This window comes from Protomyctophum parallelum, assembly GCF_964188405.1.
Source record: "Protomyctophum parallelum genome assembly, chromosome: 7".
NCBI classification, from domain to species: domain Eukaryota; kingdom Metazoa; phylum Chordata; class Actinopteri; order Myctophiformes; family Myctophidae; genus Protomyctophum; species Protomyctophum parallelum.
The window spans coordinates 2,160,079-2,181,388 of record NC_139705.1 but is presented as its reverse complement, the minus strand read 5'-3'; the positions used below and the strand labels follow the sequence as shown (position 1 = coordinate 2,181,388).

The following is a 21,310-nucleotide window of genomic DNA, read 5'->3' as shown; positions in this document are numbered from 1 at the left end:
GCACATAACTCGAGAACCGCTTGACCCAGCGACTTCACGTTCGACACACATGTTCCACACCCCCACAGGGAGTGCAGTGCCAGGTATCGAGTCGGTCGGACCCACGGGTCTCCAGAACCACCACAAAAGGCTCTGGTCAGGCTCTGCCAGTGGGCCTAATGAGGCCAACTAATTGTCTCCACCAGGCCGAAGAGTATGTTTTGCACTCCGTCCGTCCATCCGTGTGTGTCCGTCCGTCCTTCCGTCTGTGAACAGCTAATCTCCGGCACCGTTTACCCAGTCGATGCCAAATTTTGCACACACACTCCCTGGATGCCAACGATGAACCTCTGCCCCAAAATTTCCAGAACGGCCTGTTATAGCGCCACCAGGAGGCCACTTTGTGCAAAACAAGTTTTTGGACAGTACACCTACAGATTTTGTCCAAACATCACGCAAATTGGTCCACAGTCTCTCTAGAGCCATTCAACGAAACGGGTCTTACAGATTTCTCAGACTCCATCCTGATTGGCTAAGATTAGCTTCCAAAGTTCCAATTACCATTACATCATTCATTAACAATTGGATTGTTAAACGTCAGAGGTTACCTAGCACATTTAGAGGATATAAACTCAGATTCCCAACTTGAAATGTTGGATCTAATAGCTTTTACTGTAACACACCTAAATAATCATAATAACTTTACATTTACATTAAGAGAAATGAACATGAATTACAATATAATCAGGAATGACAGAAAATGATACAGTTGGGGGGTGATGTTTGTTATTAAAAAAGATATTTCCATTGAAATAATTCAAAATAAAAACATATTAGAAAGAGTACAACACAAGTATATATGTATACGTGACAACACATTTTTGTCTCCACCAGCCGAAGGCATGGGGGAGAGTATGTTTTGCACTCCGTCCGTCCGTGTGTCCGTCCGTCCGTGTGTCCGTCCGTCCGTCCGTCCGTGTGTCCGTCCGTGAGCAGCTAATCTCGGCCACCGTTAACCCGGTCGATGCCAAATTTTGCACACACACTCCCAGGATGCCAACCATGAACCTCTGCCCCAAACTTTCCAGAACGGCCTGTTATAGCGCCACCAGGAGGCTGCTTTGTGCAAAACAAGTTTTTGCACAGTACACCTACAGATTTTGTCCAAACATCACGCAAATTGGTACACAGTCTCTCTAGAGCCATTCAACGAAACCGGTCTTTCAGATTTCTCAGACTCCATCCTGATTGGTTAAGATTGGCTTCCAAAATTCACAGGAGTGCTCAGTTTCAAACAAAATGCTGCAAATCATGAACACATCGCGTGATTTCCGTGAAATTGTGCACCCACATTCCCACTAGGCCGAGGACAAAATGCCACATGAACAATTTCAACTCAGCCTCAAGGTGGCGCTATAACTGGCCCAAAAGTGTTTTTACCTCTAACTGCACGGATCTGTGGATAACTTTGTATGCCAACTCCCTAGAGGCCAAGGAAAAACCTTTGCCTGGAATTTTTCACATCTGCTCTTTATAGCGCCACCAGGAGGCCGACATATGTAAAACACATTTTCTATTATTACTCCTTCAGATTTTATCCAAATTTCACGCAAATCGTTACACATGATCTCCATAGTCATGTGATCAAGACAGGTTTTTTGATTTCTCATATTCCATCCTGATTGGCCACGATTGGCTCCTACAGTTTTCAGGAGTAGCAAATGGCCACAACTCCTCAACGCAGCGTCCGATTGCGATGAAACTGTGCACGCATATTCCCACTAGGCTGAGGAAGAATCCTGGTGGAGACCTGTGCCGATTGGCACTTTATCTAGTTTTATCTGATATCCATGACTTATTTTTTTGTGGATCCTAGACACTTCTAAAAGGATGGAACTATATTTTCTTTAGAGAAAGACGATTTTACCATAGTTAAAAATACAACTTTTTTTCCTCCTGAAGCAAGGTACGTAGCAAATAGCTAAATCTAATAATTAAATATGTGAGGCCAATATTTGAAAGTTTGTAGCGGTCTACAGCACTTGCACGCTCTGCTTGCACACTAGTAGGCCTACTTGTGTGCAACAAGCAAGTAGGCACTCGACAGAGTGCAGTTCTAGTTTATTTTTAAAGTGAATAAGATGTCACATGTGTTTTACATTTAAAATTTTAGTTCTAGAGGGCAAGTATAATGTTTAAAGCCCTATAAGTCTTATCACCCAGGGTTCCTTTTAAGGCTCCAATTTAAGTATTATTTCCCTCTGAGACCGTAAGCGCCATATTTACAGAATTGGAGGGGAGGAATTAATTGAAGAGTAATTAGTAATAATAATCAGTACATCAGTAATTTCATGGTGGCGCTATAACAGCCCACTTTACGTTTTCCCCGATATCAGATGTCGCGGACGGTTTAATCCTAGAGCTAAAAGCAATTACATTTTCCTCCATATAGGGGATTTTCATCCATAGGGGGGCGCGCAAATGCAAAACGTGTAACCATTTGTTGCAGAAAAATGTTTTTTGGGGGATAAATCCCCTTAAATTACTTACACATGATCACAGGGTTGACGTGACATTGTAATTGGCTAACACAATTCGTGAGAGGAGCCTATAAGCGATTGCGGCAACCACACTTTGTAATTTTTCCAAAATTGCGACATTTCTAGTTCACAGTTGATTTTATGTTGTTAAGCACTTTGTGCCTAAAAAGGTACAATATTAAATAAAGTTTATTATAATTATAGTGTTGTATTGTAACATATTGTAGTTGACTTGTAGCGTAAACCTTGGTGATCTTTTCAGGAGCAGTGACATTTACAGTTGTCAACATGTAACTAAATTCAAATTTGAGATATACAACTTTGGAAATAGGTTAAAGAAAAATACCTTCAACCCCCCCTACAGCTTGAATAGGAAATTATGTTTGATGTTCAAGCAACATTGTTTGAATGCACAGGACATTCTCACATGTTCCTGGGGTTAAACATCCCACGGTGATTATATAGTCAATGACTATAAACATGTATTAACTGTCACATGCCAAACCATAAATCACATACCGGCAAAAGGTTTTACAATAGTAATAGAATAAATCACTTAAATATAACCTATAATTGTTCCTCAAACAATATTTTAAAATACATGAACTGCTCACGAGTTGGACTGTCTGCACCTTGTGTGCCTATCCATAATACATTTATAAAGACTACTCATCCTATACAAACCATTGCACAATGCTTCCAAGCCAACCAAACTATCATTTAGCTTCCTTCCTTTGAACTTTACCACTGTTGTGGTCTGTGTTTCTTCCCCCTGTCTGTTGTTTATTGTTTTACTCTTTGTATTTTGTAATTGCTTACTGAGTGTACAGCACTATGGTTCCCCATTTTGGGGCGGGAACCCCTTTTGGTGTTTTAAGCATTATTATGTTATGCTTAAGCTGTTGAACAATAGCAGATCTACAAGCTCATAGAGCGGCACCGAATGCCACGCTAAGAGCTTGTTCCACGCGCTGCACAAGGTGCCCTTTTTTTTCACTTGAGCACCTGCCCCTCTAAATGTCTGCCCCTAATGGATGATTTCCATGAAACTTGGTGACCTTACCTGACAAGGTAAGGTCACGACCACGGGCAAGGTAAAAAATTATATAACTTTCTTTCATACTATCTGCTATTTTTCAATAGCTAAAGTATAATATAATGCTTAGTTAAAACATCAAAAGGGGTTAAAATGTTTGAGAACCACTGGTTGCATAGCAGACGTGAAGTCGGAAGTCAACATACCGGCTCTGACTGCGATAAACCGGTTCTGGAAACGGTTCCAAATGTGATCGAACAATTTCCGGTTCCTCTGATTCCTCCCATGCAACCCGACAACAGGGTAACATCTCGGATGTTGTGTTTGGGGATGACTATGCAATACAATGTACAATTTAGGCATTTAGCAGCTCTAAATCCAGAGCGATTCAAATTGCCATGAAAGTTCAAATCATTAGGCCTACATTCATAACTTCATCACATCCAGACTCGACTACTGCAATAGCCTCCTGTATGGCGTCACCACCAAGGTTCTCAAAAAACTACAGTACGTTCAAAACTCCGCTGCCCGCCTGCTCACCAGAACCCGATCCAGGAACCACATCACACACGTCCTCCGTGAACTCCACTGGCTCCCAGTCCCCAAGTTCATTGATTTCAAAATACTCACCATCACCTACAAAGCCCTCAATAACCAGGCCCCCCTCTACCTCTCTGAACTCATCAACCGCCATGTCCCCTCTCGCTCCCTCAGGGCAAGCACTGCCAACCAACTGGAACCCCACAAGTCCAACAAACGAACTTGGGGAGACTAGGGCCTTCGCAGTGGCCGCCCCTTCTCTGTGGAACTCACTCCCAACTCACATCAGAGCTGCCCCCACCTTCGAAATGTTCAAAAGCACACTCAAAACCCACCTTTTCAAACTGGCTTTCCCTACATAACACACACACACCCTTCTTTGTTTGTCCTTTTTTTATTTTGATTTCTAGTTTTTAACCTTTTAACTAGTTTTTTCTAATAAAAATGGCTGTACTTCTGTTCTGTAATGCGAGTTTGGGTACCCAGAAAAGTGCTATATAAATCGTATATATTATTATATCATTATTATTATTACTTGCGCAAGCAGAGCGCGCAAGTAATAATTTCGCCCGGTCTTTGTTCACCGTGACAGCCAACCCGCCATTTGATGTGTATGCAAAAGAAACAGCAAATCCGTGCCTGGTTTGCTGGGACCAGATTACATAAATGACCATATGTCTTACGTCATCATTTAGAGCTAGTCATACGTATACTATATACATAATCAGTAAAATAAAATAGCAAATTGTGCCTGATCTGCTGGGACCAGAGTACGTGGTGTGTATATGGTCCCAGCAAACCAGGCACAAATCTGCTGTTTTATTTTCATACGCATCAAATGGCGGGTTGGCTGGCACGGTTTTTGGCGCAAAGTAACCACAGTATATCGCTAATCAACTTACAACTACATACTCTATATAGTATATGTATACGTATGTCTTACGTCATCATTTAGAGCTAGTCATACGTATACTATATACATAATCAGTAAAATACATATACTGTATAACATATTTTTATTCAGTTTATATACCTTTTTTTTCATCACATATCAATGATTTATTTTTCTTAAACAAACTAAAAAGGGATCCAGAATATATCTACATCGATAAAACTGTATTTTTTTTTTTTTTTTTTTTAAGATATTTTTTTTGCGGCTTACGCCTTTTATTGATTTTTTAAGGGACAGATAGTAGGCTGACAGGAAACGGGAGAGAGATGGGGGGATGACATGCGGTAAAGGCCGTGTCGGGTCCGGGAGTCGAACCCGCGGCACACCGCGACTGGATCACAAGTCCGGTGCCCAGACCATTACGCTACGGCCTGGGCCAAAAACTGTATTTCTTATATAGATAGAAACTTTAACCATACTTAATAATACTAGGTGTTTATATGCATAAAGTAGGTAGGTAGCAAATAGTTACACCTAATAATTATACATTTCAAACGTTCCTTCACAGAGATACTGAGATTTGACAGTTTACAGCGGTCGAAAGTACTTGCGCGCTCTGCTTGCACACTAGTTGGCCATTTATGGCCTACTAGTGTGCAACAAGCAAGTATGCACTCGACAGAGTGCAGTTCTAGTTACATATAGTTTGGGAGCTACTGTATAAGGGAGAAGTCAGTGTCTGGTAAGCGACAGTTTTCTGCACCGCTTTAATTGGGAGGGACTTTCAGCCTATACTTTTAGACCGTGACGGAGGGGGTGCCATCTCAAACAAATTTGAGGGACGAGAGACACCACCGAGCGAGCTAAAGCGAGCGAGTTGCCGTGTCGAACGTTGCAAAGTTCACTCGAGCCGACTCAGCCCTGTCCAAGTTACAACCCGATAATGGACCCTCTTGTAAACAAGTGTGATGCTTCACAGTTTTTGTGTTGAATTGTGCTTGAAATGCACTGTAATTCTGCAAACTGTTAATACATACTCCAATCAATCAATCACAGAATAGTAAATCGGGTTGCGTCTGGTAAAGATGTCAGAGTGGCATGAGAAACCCAAACTATCTTTACACCTGGGAAAGACAGAGCGATCAGTCCTACAGTAATATTGACACTTAATATGGTTGAGTGTGCAGAACAGAAGCCTGAATCAAAAACGTAAAAAAGCAGGGGGCACGGTGGGACAGTTGTTAGTGCTGTCGCCTCACAGCTAGAAGGTCCTGGGTTCGATTCCCGCTCGGGGCGCTGTGGGTGCTGGCGGCGTGTTTCCTCCTCCGCGTCCATCAGTGCCCATACCCGAAGGCGGGGTTGGCGAAAGGGCCTTTCTGTGTGGAGTTTGCATGTTCTCCCCGTGTCCCCTAGGGTATAGTACCCTCACAAAAACATGCAGTAATCCTGGTCTCTAAACTGCCTCCCCCTGGCCAGCCGGGGCGCCTGATGGAGGGGAAAGGAACTGGTTGGAATAACGTGTTCCTTCCACGCGCTACGTCCAACCAGGGAAACTCCCCCCTGTCAGGTGTAAAGGAGCAACTTGGACACTTTAGGCATGAAGGAAGCATGAGTTCAAGTCCGTTGCTCTGCCCATGTCCCCCATATATGGGGACTAGGTTTGGTCGGAGGGTGTGTATAGAGCCCAGGAGCACATATTGACACAGGGGTGAAAATGGGTTACAAAATCGTGGGATAAAAACATCAAAAAGCGTACATGTTTATATTGTTTACACTTAACACTTCATTCAATCAGTCTGACAGGATGGATAAACACAAACATTTCACAGTTTGACATGTTGAGACATGAACATAACGGCCTGTAAGAGCTGAAAGTCGCTACCCATGACTATAGTATGAAGAGCATCAGCATTGATTGATATTGAAATATTTATTAACAGTTTGCAGAATTACAGTACATTTCAAGCACAAACTCAATACAAAGACTGTTAACTGTGAGTGGACGACCCAATAAAGCATTACACTTGTTTACTAGAGGGTCCAGTCCACCATGTTCAATTCATCAAAACATTTAGAGACGTACAAATAGACACTTCTGTCAAAGTCAAAGAACAGAACAGGAATTCATCATAAAGGAGGTAAAAAAGGGAAAAGAAACATAACAGTGAGGGGAAAAGGGGGGGGGGGGGATCAGATTTTACGGGGGCCAGTTTCGAATTGCAGCCGTCCGTAGGTGCCCTTTGAGAGCGGTTTTGAAGGAGTCAAGGGATTCGCATGTCTTAATGACTGATGGTAGGGCGTTCCACATTTTGGTGGCATAGGAGCGAAAATAATTTAGTTATTACGTGGGTATCTTGGTATCTTGGCACTAGCCAACTCCTTTTTAAGATAAGGTTCAAAGCATGGCTTTTCAAAAATATTGCAGAATACAGTATGGTCATGATGACTTATATAATATAAGTCATCATGACATTATATAAGTCTTATATAATGCAAGTTTATGTATTTATGCTGCCTGTAGGTTGTGTGTGTATAGCTCTCTTGATTGTATTTTGTATTTTTATTGATGTAGTAGGCCTACTCACTGCCTGTATGCATTTTGCTGCAATGTTTTTCATGTCTCAGACCAATTAGGACAATTAGAAATAGCTCGCACAACTTTCTTGTGTGTGTGTGTGTGTGTATCTTGACGTTTAACTTTCTCCGGTGAACCTGATGTAACATGTGTTTTTTTTTTCTTCTGTACGTCTAATAAAATAAAATAAAATCATTGTGCAGTCGTTAGACTTGAACTAATCCGAGATAGTTCCTTTCAGATCTGCCCAGTTGGTGAGGCAGCTAAATTAAAATATCATGGTCCACTTACTACTAATTAAGGTGCAAGACAGCAGAGATAAGACTAGAAAAGATATGTTGTAAAGTTTACAGACTAACAGACCTGTTTCAGTGCATGCAGCGATGCAGGATTTTTTTTTATCAAGGGAAACATATAGCCTATACTGTAGCGCTCTCTCTCTCTCTTTTGTTCGTACGCACGCACACACACACACACACACACACACACACACACACACACACACACACACACACACACACACACACACACACACACACACACACACACACACACACACACACACACACACACACACGTACACACACACTCACACAAACACGCACCGTCACCGTGGCGTGTGTTCGTAGTACATGTGTGCTATGCTATTATGTGTCATAATCAAAATAAAAAAGAGAGCACTTAAGTTCTACAACCACCTAAAAGAAAGTGACCTAGATGCACTCCATAACAAGGCACTCGCACACAGTGAAACTCTAGAGAGATGCCCCCTCAGCCAGCTGGCCCTGGAACTCCGGGCACAAACACAAACAGAGCCACGAGATAGAAAACCCATTGGACTAAACCAAATTATAAAACAGCACACAAAAGCAGAGTAAACTAGAATGCTATCTGGCCCTAAACAGAGAATACACAGTGGCAGAATACCTGAGCATTGTGACCGACCCAAAACAAAGACAAATCTTAACCAGGTACAGACTCAGTGAGCACAGTCTTGCGATCGAGAAAGGCCGTCATAGGCAGACCTGTGTCCCGAGAGAAGACAGACTATGCACCCACTGCACACAAAATGAAGTGGAAACCGAGCTACACTTCCTAACCATCTGTCCATTGTACCAAGACATCAGAGACACATACTTCCCACAGATTACAACCACACACAGAGATTTTGAAAACATGACCAATGACAAAAAAATCCCATATCTGCTGGGCGAAGTACAACAATGTGCAAACACAGCAGCAAGATTTGTGAGTTGCTGTGATAGGAGAAGGATATCAAATGGAACACAACCACCCTAAAGACTAATCATTGTGTATATTCCTGCACTATACCTGCATCGAGTGACCTTGGTACATAGAATTTGATCTATTGAAGATTCTGACCTTCAAATGTACATAATTTTTGTTTTGATTGTATTGCTGTATTGTTGTATTGTTCTTTCTGCTTTGGCAATGTAAACGTATGTTTTCTCATGCCAATAAAGCCCTTTGAATTGAATTGAATTGTGTGCATAATTTACTCCAGCACGCCAGAGGGGGCGGTATTTAACCCATACAGTTATGCACCTGCTACGTGCTGGAACGCACTGACACTAAAACCATTTTAATTCAATGAGCTTTATTGACATTAACGTGAATAACAGTGTGAGACAACACATATGGCCTATTACTGTACTTAAAGTCACGCACGTGTGTGTGTGTGTGTGCGCACGTGCGTGCGTGTGTGTGCGTGTTTGTGTGCGCGCGCGCGTGTGCGTGTTCAATGGAGGATCTCTGGGTTGTGTAGCTATTCGGAAAGAGAGAGGGAGAAAGAGGGAATGAATGAAAATGAGGAGAAAAGGCGGAGAGGAATTCCGATGACGTTTCTCTCTAACGGACAGACAGAGAGAGAGAGAGAGAGAGAGAGAGAGAGAGAGAGAGAGGAGGGGAGGGGAGAAATCCCGATGACGTCCTCCCCCATGTCTGACGCTGCCATTTAAAGCTGTGTGTTCTGCAGGGGAACGGCTTTAATTAACACACACACGGACGGACGGACACAACGGACACTGCGCGGCGCTTTTTGGAACGGCTTTTCCATTTTTTTAGACACCGAATTCAGAACAAAAGCGGGGAATACAAAAGCCATGATCTGAACCAACCCGCGGTGCTTCGGTTTAAGATGTTGTTCGTCCTCGATCCGTTTCTCTCTAGAGCACGAATGTAATTCCGTCACACATCCATCCATTCATTCATCCACCCAGCCGAGGACGTTGAGTCTCCCTTTCCCCTGCAGGCAGCCCGTTGACCTAGCATTGACAGACAGTCCGCTCTGGGGGGTTTTTTGTTCGGTAAAAGCGGTTCGTTTCTTTGGTGGTTTTGCGTTTTTTTTGTCTTCGGTATAATTAAACCGCTCCCCGGTTATTTGGTGGCTCGATCAAGTGCTCGTGCCTCTCGGTTCTGTTCTCCTCTCTGACTGAGTGAAGTTCCCATGCGATTCTTCAGACTTACATTCAAGTGTTTCGTGGATTGTTTTTGAAGGTTGTCGTCTTAAAAACACCGGTGTTACCTTTTTAAACCCCCGTTTCATTTCCTCCGCGAACGCATCTTCTCCCTTCAAAATAGTTTTCATTTATTTTTGAACTGATTTGTTTTTAATTAAAAAATATATATATCATTAATTAGGCCGATACGAGATTTTATTTTTAAATTGAGACTGACTTTAAATCAAATCCTCCCTTTAGAGAATAAAGGAAGGACAAATCAGCACATTTTTACTTTTTAAAAGAAACTGAAAGTGTCTTGTCACACTCCAGCAGGGGACCAATATAGAACACAGACTGAGACAACAGCAACAACAACAAAGAACTTTAAACACTTAAAGTACAGAAGTGTGGAAAAGGAGTAAAGTTCATTGAAATAAACAAACAAACAAACAAACAAACAACCAAATGGAGAAGCAGGCTTTCACTGACAGCTGCCCCGTGCTGCTGGCGGAGGAGAAGCGAGGCCACCTGATTCCCAACGGTAACGACCACCCGGGCGTCAACGGGAGCTTGATGCCGGTCACGGCCATTGCCGGCGGCGGGATGATGGGCGGTGCGACGGGCCCCGGCGGAGGCGGCGGCGGTTCGTGCCTCATGTCGGGCCTGGAGAAGGGCGCGGAGGCGGCGGGGAACGGTAGCGTCGTCGGCGGCGGCTACCAGGAGAGAGAGACGTGGACCCGGCAGATGGACTTCATCATGTCCTGCGTGGGCTTCGCCGTGGGCCTGGGCAACGTGTGGCGCTTCCCCTACCTGTGCTACAAGAACGGCGGAGGTAAGGACCGGGATGGGATTGGAGGGCAAAACGAACGCACCCCTTCTAATAAGACCTTTATGGACTGGTAGTAGCCTATACTGTAAAGACAAGGCCGGCGGCATCCCGCTGTGATCCCGTTATCTCACACAAGCACCACCATGCAGTCGCAGCTTATAGACTTAACTCTTATATATTTTAATTTAATTATGGTTAAAACATGCCACGTGTTCTTCTTTGCACATGGACGTGCTGGGATGTATGGTATAGCCTATACACACTATGACAGGTGCCTGTTAGTCCGGAACTCATTTTAATGAATTAAACGTGTTATGAGTAGGCTAATACACTATATTACTATGGTAGCCCTATAGTACATCTGTATGGCAGAGTAGGCCTATGTTAACAATAGCCTTCCCTGCCCTATAAAACAGGTAGACCTACAGTAGGCATATAGGCTTACATTATGTTATGTACAGTATATGTTGTTGTTAATAGCCTATAGGCCTACATGGTCAGGTGGAGTAACAGAATAAACTAGTAGGCTACGTCATGGTAGTATTTTAATACAATATAACGGTACACAGTGGAGTTATACTGGAGTATAATAACATTACATAGAACTATAGTAGCCTATACATGTGCAGTGTTTGGAGTTGGAGGTGGTCTCCCTATACTCTATAGTCTCTGGCCAAGTAGGGCTCTCCTCTTGGTGAGCGGTAGAGCTGTGTGTGGACTCATGCATGCATGGAGACAAGGGTTTGAATCCCTGCACTGCTCTCGTCTCTGTCAGGAAAGGATAGAGACGATGGTGGACTCGGATGGACTGTTTAATTGTTGGTAGTACATTATAGTCGTATATATTCACGGTCCAGTATACATACAGATTATAGGCTATACATAATCCATTCATATATTTATTGGCAATGGATGTATACATTAATGCATCATTTCATTTGTGATACATATTGTAATTGATAATAATACATTATCTCGGTTAGCTCAGTACATATATAGCTATAGGAAATTCAAAATAAAAAAGGGAGGATTATAACCATATAAAAAGGATTTCTCCCGCGGGGATCGATAATAATAATAATAATAATAAATAAATAATAATAAAAGCCTATCTTCAAGTTTAATGGTCAGGCTGTGAGCTATACGTATAAAGTCAAAGACCACTCGTGTGATTATATAGCGAGACAGAAGTGTATCAATGGATATACAAAGGTTAAACGACACCCTTTGGTCTTGATGGGGGGGGGTTGGGGGGGGGGGGGGGTTCAGGTCACGCTGCCAACAAAAGTCATGTTGAATGTGTGGGTCTACAGAGGCAGGGGGTCTGTGGTTCACACTTCAGTATAGTGACCCTTTTGGTCGGAGACATCTGTGTGCGAGTGTCCGTCCGTCCTGGGACACGTGACACAGCAGCTGTAGGTAAAATGACCTCCCGAGACACTTAACGCTTGCTTTATATATATATATATATATATATATATATATATATACCACCCCATTACCCAACTTTTCACACCAAAAGCAGCTGACCTACAAGGTGTCACAGCTGTGGCTCCTTTTGATCTTGCAAGATCGGCTATTTTCAGCCCACGAGACGAGATCTGCAAACCAAGTATATAAGTATGACTGGTGGACAGGACTCACACAATGTGCACCCAAGTGTGAGCTCCAAGTGCAGCGAATGCATTTATCTTGTTATTGTCTGTTGTCGTGATGGGGGTTATTATTATTATTAATCATGGTCTATTAAGGGCAGTATAGCACCTGACGAAGCTCACGGCGACACGCGTCGTGCTAATAAATAAGTTGATGCAGTGAGTTGTCCGTCTCTGTTCCCTGGAGTGTCGTGCAGTCCCTGCCATGGAAGGTTTCTTCCCTGTTTTGATGGCAGTATATTTCAGTTGATGAGTTCTTTAGTACTGTTACTATAGATCATGGCATGATGTTAAACCATTCTGACCTGAGATCAGATTCATAAGAGGTTTCCACTAGGACACACACTGGTCTGATTAACCCATTCTGACCTGAGATCAGATTCTAAAAAATGTCAGTCGTTCTTCGATTTTTACAAAAATAGCAGACCTACAAGCTCGTATCGCGCCACTCTGTGGCGCGATATGAGCTTGTAGATCTGCTATTTTTCAATAGGTAAAGCACGACATGATGCTAACACCAAAATGGGCTCCCGATCAGAATGGGTTAAAGTTCTGTATGCTCATTCTAAAACATTGGGCAAATGTTACTAAACTGATTGAGTGACCCACCTCCCCGAAAACCCTATTGTTCTGACATACTGAGATAATACTGTATATAATGTAGAGGGAAAATCCCCTTAGTTTGTGTCATCATCGGCATTGCATTGCATATGACTCTAAAATCTGCGAACAGACCCACCACCCCCTTTGGCATAAGCATGCTCTGCTTATTCCGATCTCGCACTTGTTGTATACGTCGCTCTGGATAAGGGAGTCTGCATAAATGCCTATAAATTGCTAAAACCACCTCGCCTCTAATTAATATATGGATCATAATATTCCATGTTGCATCATAAACACTGTTGTAGCTGGTATATATCTCTCTGTTTTGCCCTGTCCCATCTCTCCTCTCCTCTCTGCTCCTCTCCTCTCTCATGCCCACTTCTCTCGCTCCATCTCTCTCTCTCTCTCTCTCTCTCTCTCTCTCTCTCTCTCTCTCTCTCTCTCTCTCTCTCTCTCTCTCTCTCTCTCTCTGCATCACAATGCCCATGTTTGGAAACCGACCAACCCGATTGGTTGTTGTGATCAGCGCGTATACGATATGACTCTTTGTCTCCGTCCAATAGTGTTGCGTCGGAGTGTTGGTGATGTCACTGCTGTTTGTCATTGATGTCTTTGGCGCTGCGGCTGTCTGTCTGTCTGTCTGTCTGTCTGTCTGTCTGTCTGTCTTGCCTGCCTTGCCTGTATGTATGTCTGTTTGTGTACATACATTACATGTTGTAATGAACATGGTCAGTCATCCACGTGGGGTTTCGCTAATGGTGCAGTGTGTGTGTGTGTGTGTGTGTGTGCGCGTGTGTGTGTGTGTGTGTGTGTGTGTGTGTGTGTGTGTGTGCGTGCGATAGAGGGAGAGATCCGCTGTATATGTTATGTAATTCTCTTCTATGATTCACTGCTGCTGAATTCCATCCATTCTGTGGCGTTGCATTGTGCTGACGCCGGTGTTGCTGTGGTTAATATTTAATATTTGAAAACTTGTGAAACACAAACGCTGGTCAGTCTGGTGGTTAGAGCAGCCACACTGCCAAGAGTATATGTTTTTATTGAGAATGAGAAGTGATGAAAGACTGCAGCTGAAATGTTTGAATTCACCTGCATCACCGTGTGTGTGTGTGTGTGTGTGTGTGTGTGTGTGCGTGTGTGTGTGTGTGTGTGTGTGTGTGTGTGTGTGTGTGTGTGTGTGTGCGTGCGTGCGTGCGCACGCCACAGCAGGAGTCAGAGCCTTGAATGACGGGTCAAGGTCATATTATCCTTCCTGAATGTTTTGGACGTGTAACAGATGATACTGTAACACCATACTGCACTATACTTTTCAGTGTGAGACAACTAAGCACACACACACACACACACACACACACACACACACACACACACACACACACACACACACAGTATGCTTCTTAGTTCAAAATCATTCTTCATTTTCCTTCGCATCTTGGAACATTTGCTCCACCTGTAATTGTGTCGGCCTACACACCAAACTAAGGAGGAGTATGAGATAACATTCTGACCCATAACATTCTGCACTGTGTATAGAAAACATTCTGTCCTTCGCTGCTCGATACGGCTTCCATTTGTTTTTTTCCTCCTGCGTCACAGGGCCTGCGTCACGGGGCAGAGCCAAAAACACTGGGTGAAGTGGTGACTCGGAGCTGGTCGAGTACTTGATGTAACCTGCATGTCGGCGATAGAACAACCTTGTCGTGAGGTTTGACTGAGTCACTATCTTTGATAACGGAATGGACAGAACAATGTTGTTGTTGTTGTTGTTCTTGTTGTTTGTATACTTTGTTTCACTGTTCCCCCAAACTCTGGTTCTGGGGACCCATGTATCGCAGACCATTTTGATGGCTTGTGAGTAAATGTCCCATACCAAACAAACGACAACAACATAATAATAATAATAATAATAATAACCTCGAGGTCGCGTGCACGCATCCGCCTCGTTGATGGCAGACTGCTGGGCGAGCGCTGGCGCTTTGGCATGGGGAAAGAACCTTTTATTAAAGGGACACTTCACCCTTTTTGCAAAAAAATATATGTTAATGACGTTTAGAAGCTTTAGATCACTTTCCTGGGGGTATTTATGTGTGTAATATGTGGTTTTAGTTATTTTAGATTGTAGCAGTAAGCCTGTTGTCTCTGATGTCATGGACACTGGTCTCACTACCTTCCTGGACTACAATTCCCATAATTCTTTGGTGCACTGCTCCTCCTTGTGGATAGGGGGAGAGCTGTCTTACTGAGACAACATGTAGTCCAGGAAGGAAGTGAGCCCAGTGTCCATGACATCAGAGACAACAGGCTCACTGCTACAATCTAAAATATCTAAAACCACATATTACACACATAAAGATCTCCAGGAAAGTGTTCTAAAGCTTCTAAACATCATTAACATATATTTTTTTGCAAAAAGGGTGAAGTGTCCCTTTAAGGAGCATGTCTTGACAGTGTACAGGGTTTGAAGAGGTCCGATCAACACATGGAATGTCAGAAGAGGTCAGCTCCCCTATATGGATCTAAGGGTGGTAGGGTGGTAGTGGGCACACTCTCTTGAGTTACAGGGTTTGATTAGGGCCCAGTTAGGTCTTGGCCTAAATTTGCGTTGCCTGTTGAGAACTCGCCGACTGCCGCGCGCTGGCTGCACTAATAACTTTGGGGCAGGGCCCGTGTAGGGTTTGAATGGACGGGTATCAGTCAAAAAAGGGAGACAGAACACACATATATATATATATATATATATATGTCAGAACAGGTTCTGACATATATCCATGGAGATCTAAGGGTTTGAGGTTTGAGGTCAGATGTAGAGTAGCTGGCCAATTTTGATGACATCAGGGATGATGTCACTTGATGTCACGAGACCATCCGTGGGGATAATAAGTGACTGACTGGACGTTTTCATAGTGAATAAACGATAATAATGATAAATATATTGTTTAAGAAGTAGTGAAAATAGCAGATCTACAAGCTCACAACGCGCAAAGAGTCGTCTTTTCCCACGGTCCCTAATGAGTGAGTCCCTCATTTATTTTTGTCTCTTGACTCTTGACCTACAAAGTTTGGGAACCACTGCATTAACCCATTCTGGACTAAGCATTATGTTATACTTTAACTATTGAAAAATAGCAGATCTACAAGCTCACAGCTGATGCTCATACAAATATAACTATACTGTGGTGGTTGTTTCTGTTGGACTGCCTGCTATATTCTATTCTATTCTATTGAGACAATTCACATCCGGTGGTCAAGTATAGGACCACCACTCGCTGTCAAGTGGTGCGAAGGGCACAAAGGTCAAAGGGTCGCACAAACGGGGCTTTCTGTATTGGCTCGCCAGCGGCAGATTGAGTAGACCTGGGTTCAAAAGCCCCGAGTTAGGACACCGCGGAGTTCAGCTCTAATTACACTGCATTACTCTCGGCAGAGTCGGGAGCATTTTAATCACTAGCATATGTCCGTCTGGCACTGGTGATATAACTCGGACAATTCTAATCCGATTTGTATGAAACTTGCTTGGCAGATGAGTTGGGGACGGGACGGGGGGGGGGGGCGGGGGGGTAGGGCAATGACCGCCGGGCGCTTTTGATTTTACTGTTCGAGGTGGGTAAAAGGTTAAGGTCGCTTGTGTGCAAGGTCAGCGCTTATAGCCATGTTCTCCTTATACGTTACCATGAGTATAGGCTTGTCACAAGTATTACATAACCGCCTAATCGCAGTTATTTGAGGTGATTGCAATTATCTTGGCATACTTTTCCAACATTTCCATGTTGAAAGATGTCCATACATTTGTCAAAAATGACAGAAATAGCAGATCTACGAGGTTACAGTAAGTCTTGTAGATCAACTATTTACGCTATTTTGTACTTTTGTTTTGGAAAGAAAACATTATTTAAAAAAATGAAAGGAATCAGTGATTTCTTATTACCGTACTGCATAATTATTTAAGTTATTTGTCATATTTGCACTGTGCAATGTGATTACGTAGCCTAAAAGGCCGAACAGAATACAAATTGTAATGTTCCACAATGTCCAATGCAAAGAAAACACAATTACATCGATAATCTCAATTATTTGTGGGACAATGAATTGTCAGCTTAACCCATTCTGCGCGGGGCACCCATTTTGGTGTTGGCATCATGTTATGCTTTTAGCTATTGAAAAATAGCAGATCTACAAGCTCATATCGCGCCACGAGTGGCGCGATACGAGCTTGTAGGTCTGCTATTTTTGAAAAATCGAAAGAGCGACTGACATTTTTTTAATCTGATCTCAGGTCAGAATGGGTTCATCAGACCAGTGTGTGTCCGGCGGAAACCTCGTATGAATCTGATCTCAGGTCAGAATGGGTTAGGTGACGTATGGTGTGCGTATATTGCTCTAGTGCAGTGGTTCTCAAAGTGGGGTCCGGGGACCTCCAGTTATGGGTCTGTAACTTTGAGAGTGTACCCACCTGTACACCCAGATGTGATGTGTTATTATTGTTGACCATCTGCATTACTTAATTTACAAGAATTCTACACAATTAGAGAATGCAGAAGAATTTGTTATTTTGATCAGGTTTTGCCTATATTATATCTCCTATGGTACCACATCATTACAGCATGGAATTGTGGACAAAATCTTATCCAACAAAATATTCAAAGGTTTGCGTCTTGAGAGGCTAAGTCCATCAAATGGTGCTCTGTGGCCAAATAAATAATGGGCCTTGATATGAAAAAGATTAAAAACCACTGGCCTTAATGCTTATCAAACTGGGACTCCCTGAAATTAGAACGCTTTAGAACCGCTTCTCTGGCAAGAAGGTCATCGTAATAAAACATCTTGTCGGCACGCAATGTGTATGCATAGAAACGCATGCTGGGAGTCACACACACACACACACGCACACGCACACGCACACGCACACGCACACGCACACACACGCACAGTAACCTGCTGCTGGGAAAGGAGCGCTGGTAACTGTAGAGACGGGAGATGGACGGCGTCCCGTATAGGGAAAGAAAAGCATGTCTCGGTGTCTCTGTCTCCCAGCGGGGGTGACGCCATGTTATACCCATCAGCCACCTCTCTCTGTGCCCCTACAACATCATGACTTAATTCACCTCCTGCGGGGAACGGTTACAACTGTGTGTGTGTGTGTGTGTGTGTGTGTGTGTGTGTGTGTGTGTGTGTGTGTGTGTGTGTGTGTGTGTGTGTGTGTGTGTGTGTGTGTGTGTGTGTGTGTGTGTGTGTGTGTGTGTGTGTGTGTATGTGTGTGTGTGTGTGTGTGTGTGTGTGTGTGTGTGTGTGTGTGTGTGTGTGTGTGTGTCAATGACTGCCTGTCATTGGTTATTAACCTGAACTGGAAAAAACAGATGACAAAATCAGCATGGGGTTTCATGGACCCCCTGGGGGGGGGGGGGGCGGGGGGGTTCCAGGACCCCACTTTGCCACACAGATACCCCTTAAATGTTATGGGTCAGGTCAGGACCAAGACTTACGTTTCATATTATTGTAATTCCATCAGCTGCCATATAACCCCCTGGGGTAGATATGGCAGCTGACCAATCATCACAAGCTTCTCACCCTTTCAGGCAGGCCCTTCTTCTGTCGCCCCGACACAGAGGAAGGCTGTGCTCATGAGATAAAAAGGGTTTATTTATGAACCTGCAGGAGCTTCAGACTGTGCGTTGGACATCGGTGTATTGATGCTTGTTTTTCTTGAGTAAGTTAATTAACCTGAAATAGCAACACATTGTTTATGTAACTAGGGCAGTCCTAGATATGCTCGGAAATAGGTTTGTGTTCATGTTGGCGCTTCTTAACTCGGGGGCTTCTTTCTTTCTTTCTTTCTTTCTTTCTTTCTCATTATTTGTAACTACATTACAATGCTAATTATAGTCTGTCAAACAAACTGTAGGACAGGATGGGGGGGGGGGGGGGGGAGGGGAGCGAGGTGGAGAGAGTGAGATGAAAAGGTTTGTTTCACAAGACAGCAGAGAGGAGGGGTACATTAAAGGGAGTGATGAAGAGAGAAAGGGAAATCTTGTCCTATTCACAAAAGGTTCTTGTTCACACAACTTTACCTCAGAGAGAGAGAGAGAGAGAGAGAGATAGAGAGAGAGAGAGAGAGAGAGAGAGGTTACCTGCGTGCGTGGTAAAGGTCTTGTTCACACACTTTTAGTAAGAGAGAGAGAGAGAGAAGAGAGAGAGAGAGAGAGAGAGATGGAGAGAGAGAGATAAAGCACTGAATGGAGGGGTGAGAGAATGGAAGGATGAGAGATCAAACAAACAATGGTAGGGAGAGGGAGAGAGGGCATTTACTGTTGGTCACACATCACGCAGAGAGAGAGAGAGAGAGAGAGAGAGACTCTAGAAAAAGGTCTTGTTCACACATTTAGAAAGACAGAGAGAGAGAGAGAGAGAGGGAGGTAAATTGAGAAGCAGATTGACTTTAAGGCTCACATTCCTCTAGGACGGCTAGTTTCATCGGAATGCCATGCTACCACTCCGTTGCCCGCAAGAGTCGATATCACTCTCACATCTCTGACCTGTGAAGACTTCCCTTTTGAATGCAAAAGGTCACGGCTAGATTTCCCATCAACAGAAATGATAGCCATCAATGCAACTTTAGTGATATTATATATATATATATATATAACAGAATGATCACCCTGAATACCTGCAGTCTGGATGGATGGCCCACTGAATTATGTTAACAGTAACGCTACACTGGACACGGTAGTGGTACTGTACCTCACACGAGGAGGGTTTTAGGTTCAAATCCCAGTTGTTTGGCCGATTCTGGAGCTTCAGAGTGGAACTCCTCACCATGTGCAATGAGGGATCCTGCTTCTTATGGAAACGGTGCCAAAGCAGAGCTTCAGAAACACACTGCATTCTCACGTGCTGTACGTTGCTGGTGTTTTAACTGTTAACTGTTTAAAGGTATATTCAGTGATTTCACTTAATTCAAATATCACTTATTTTTTTTGTTTTGTTGTGATAATCCTCCCTACTATAGAGTGTGCTGACCATATAAGGAGTTCCTCCCTGTCCCCAGTTAACCCCTGGGGGTCAAGAAACCTTAGGTTTCGTTTTTGGCTCTCTATCCTGATTGGATGAAAGGCTTAGGTCCCAGCCAAAAACGAAACCTAAGGTTTTTTGAGTGAAATCACTGAATATACCTTTAACACTGGTAGACTGGTAGATGTTTTTGGGGCTACCAAAACAAACTGTGAAAACACCAAAATATAGGGAGATGGGCAATGCATTTCTGCAAGCAAATGCAAATATATATACACACACATTTCCTTGGAAGTTTAAATGATAGAGGTCTAAACAGTAGAGTGTATGAATGTACACGCTCTACTGTTGAAACATAAAATGAAATGCATATATCGATGTAGTTGCACTTCCACACGTGACATATTTGCACGATGATCCAACAAATATACTTCCCAGTAAGTCTGTGGTTTCTGCAGCTATAAGATGCTTTCCTTTTAAGCACTCACAGTGATGTGACACGTGGCGAGCCTGTGGGTGATCAGCTATACGTTTGCTCTTTTGTGAATGGCTTCTGGTTTAACGTCTCGCCTGGCCATCTGCACTTGGGACTTGACCCCGGCTTAGCGTGCCTACAGTATAATTTATATCTATTTATAGTTCATACATTATAACGCATGTCATTATGTAAGAAAAGGAACGGCTTCATTTGCATCGTACATTTATCCGTGCTATACGTCAATCGCAAAGAGCAGAGCAAACGTCTGTAGAGCTACTCTCACTTTGGTTATTCTGTAACTGACTGGAAACAAAAAAAAACGTTGCAATTCCTGACATAACTTCTACGTCAATCATTTCACATGATTCCGAGCTCGCTCCAGTGAGATCCCGAGTGTACACACGCAACCAAATGAACACAGAGGACGTATACAGTGTGGTGTATATTATGAAGCAACGGTTTTAGCTAACCTTTTTGGCTCCATGTATGCTTATTAGCCTCGCGTAGTGATACTAGTAATATCAGTGCGTGGATATTATAGTCTCATCATCTAACCCCATCTTTGTATACTCGGCCCTGGTTGGTTATAGCCAGAATCTGTTTGGCTCGTGAAGTCCTCCCACAATTGAGCTAGGGGCCAGACTTTTACCCATTCTGACCTGAGATCAGATTCGTACGAGGTTTCCACTGGACACACACTGGTCTGATGAACCCAT

At 43.4% G+C, this 21,310-nt stretch overlaps 1 protein-coding gene across 1 annotated transcript in view; it reads left to right on the top strand.

The window, feature by feature from the left end:
- Nucleotides 1-9,562: 9,562 nt before the first annotated feature.
- Nucleotides 9,563-21,310, top strand: part of slc6a8 (solute carrier family 6 member 8) — a 72,508-nt gene continuing 60,760 nt past the window's right edge. The window contains exon 1 of the mRNA XM_083769248.1: nucleotides 9,563-10,856. Coding sequence (XP_083625374.1) covers nucleotides 10,490-10,856 — 367 coding nt within the window. The 5' untranslated portion in view covers nucleotides 9,563-10,489. The remainder of the gene's footprint in view (nucleotides 10,857-21,310) is intronic.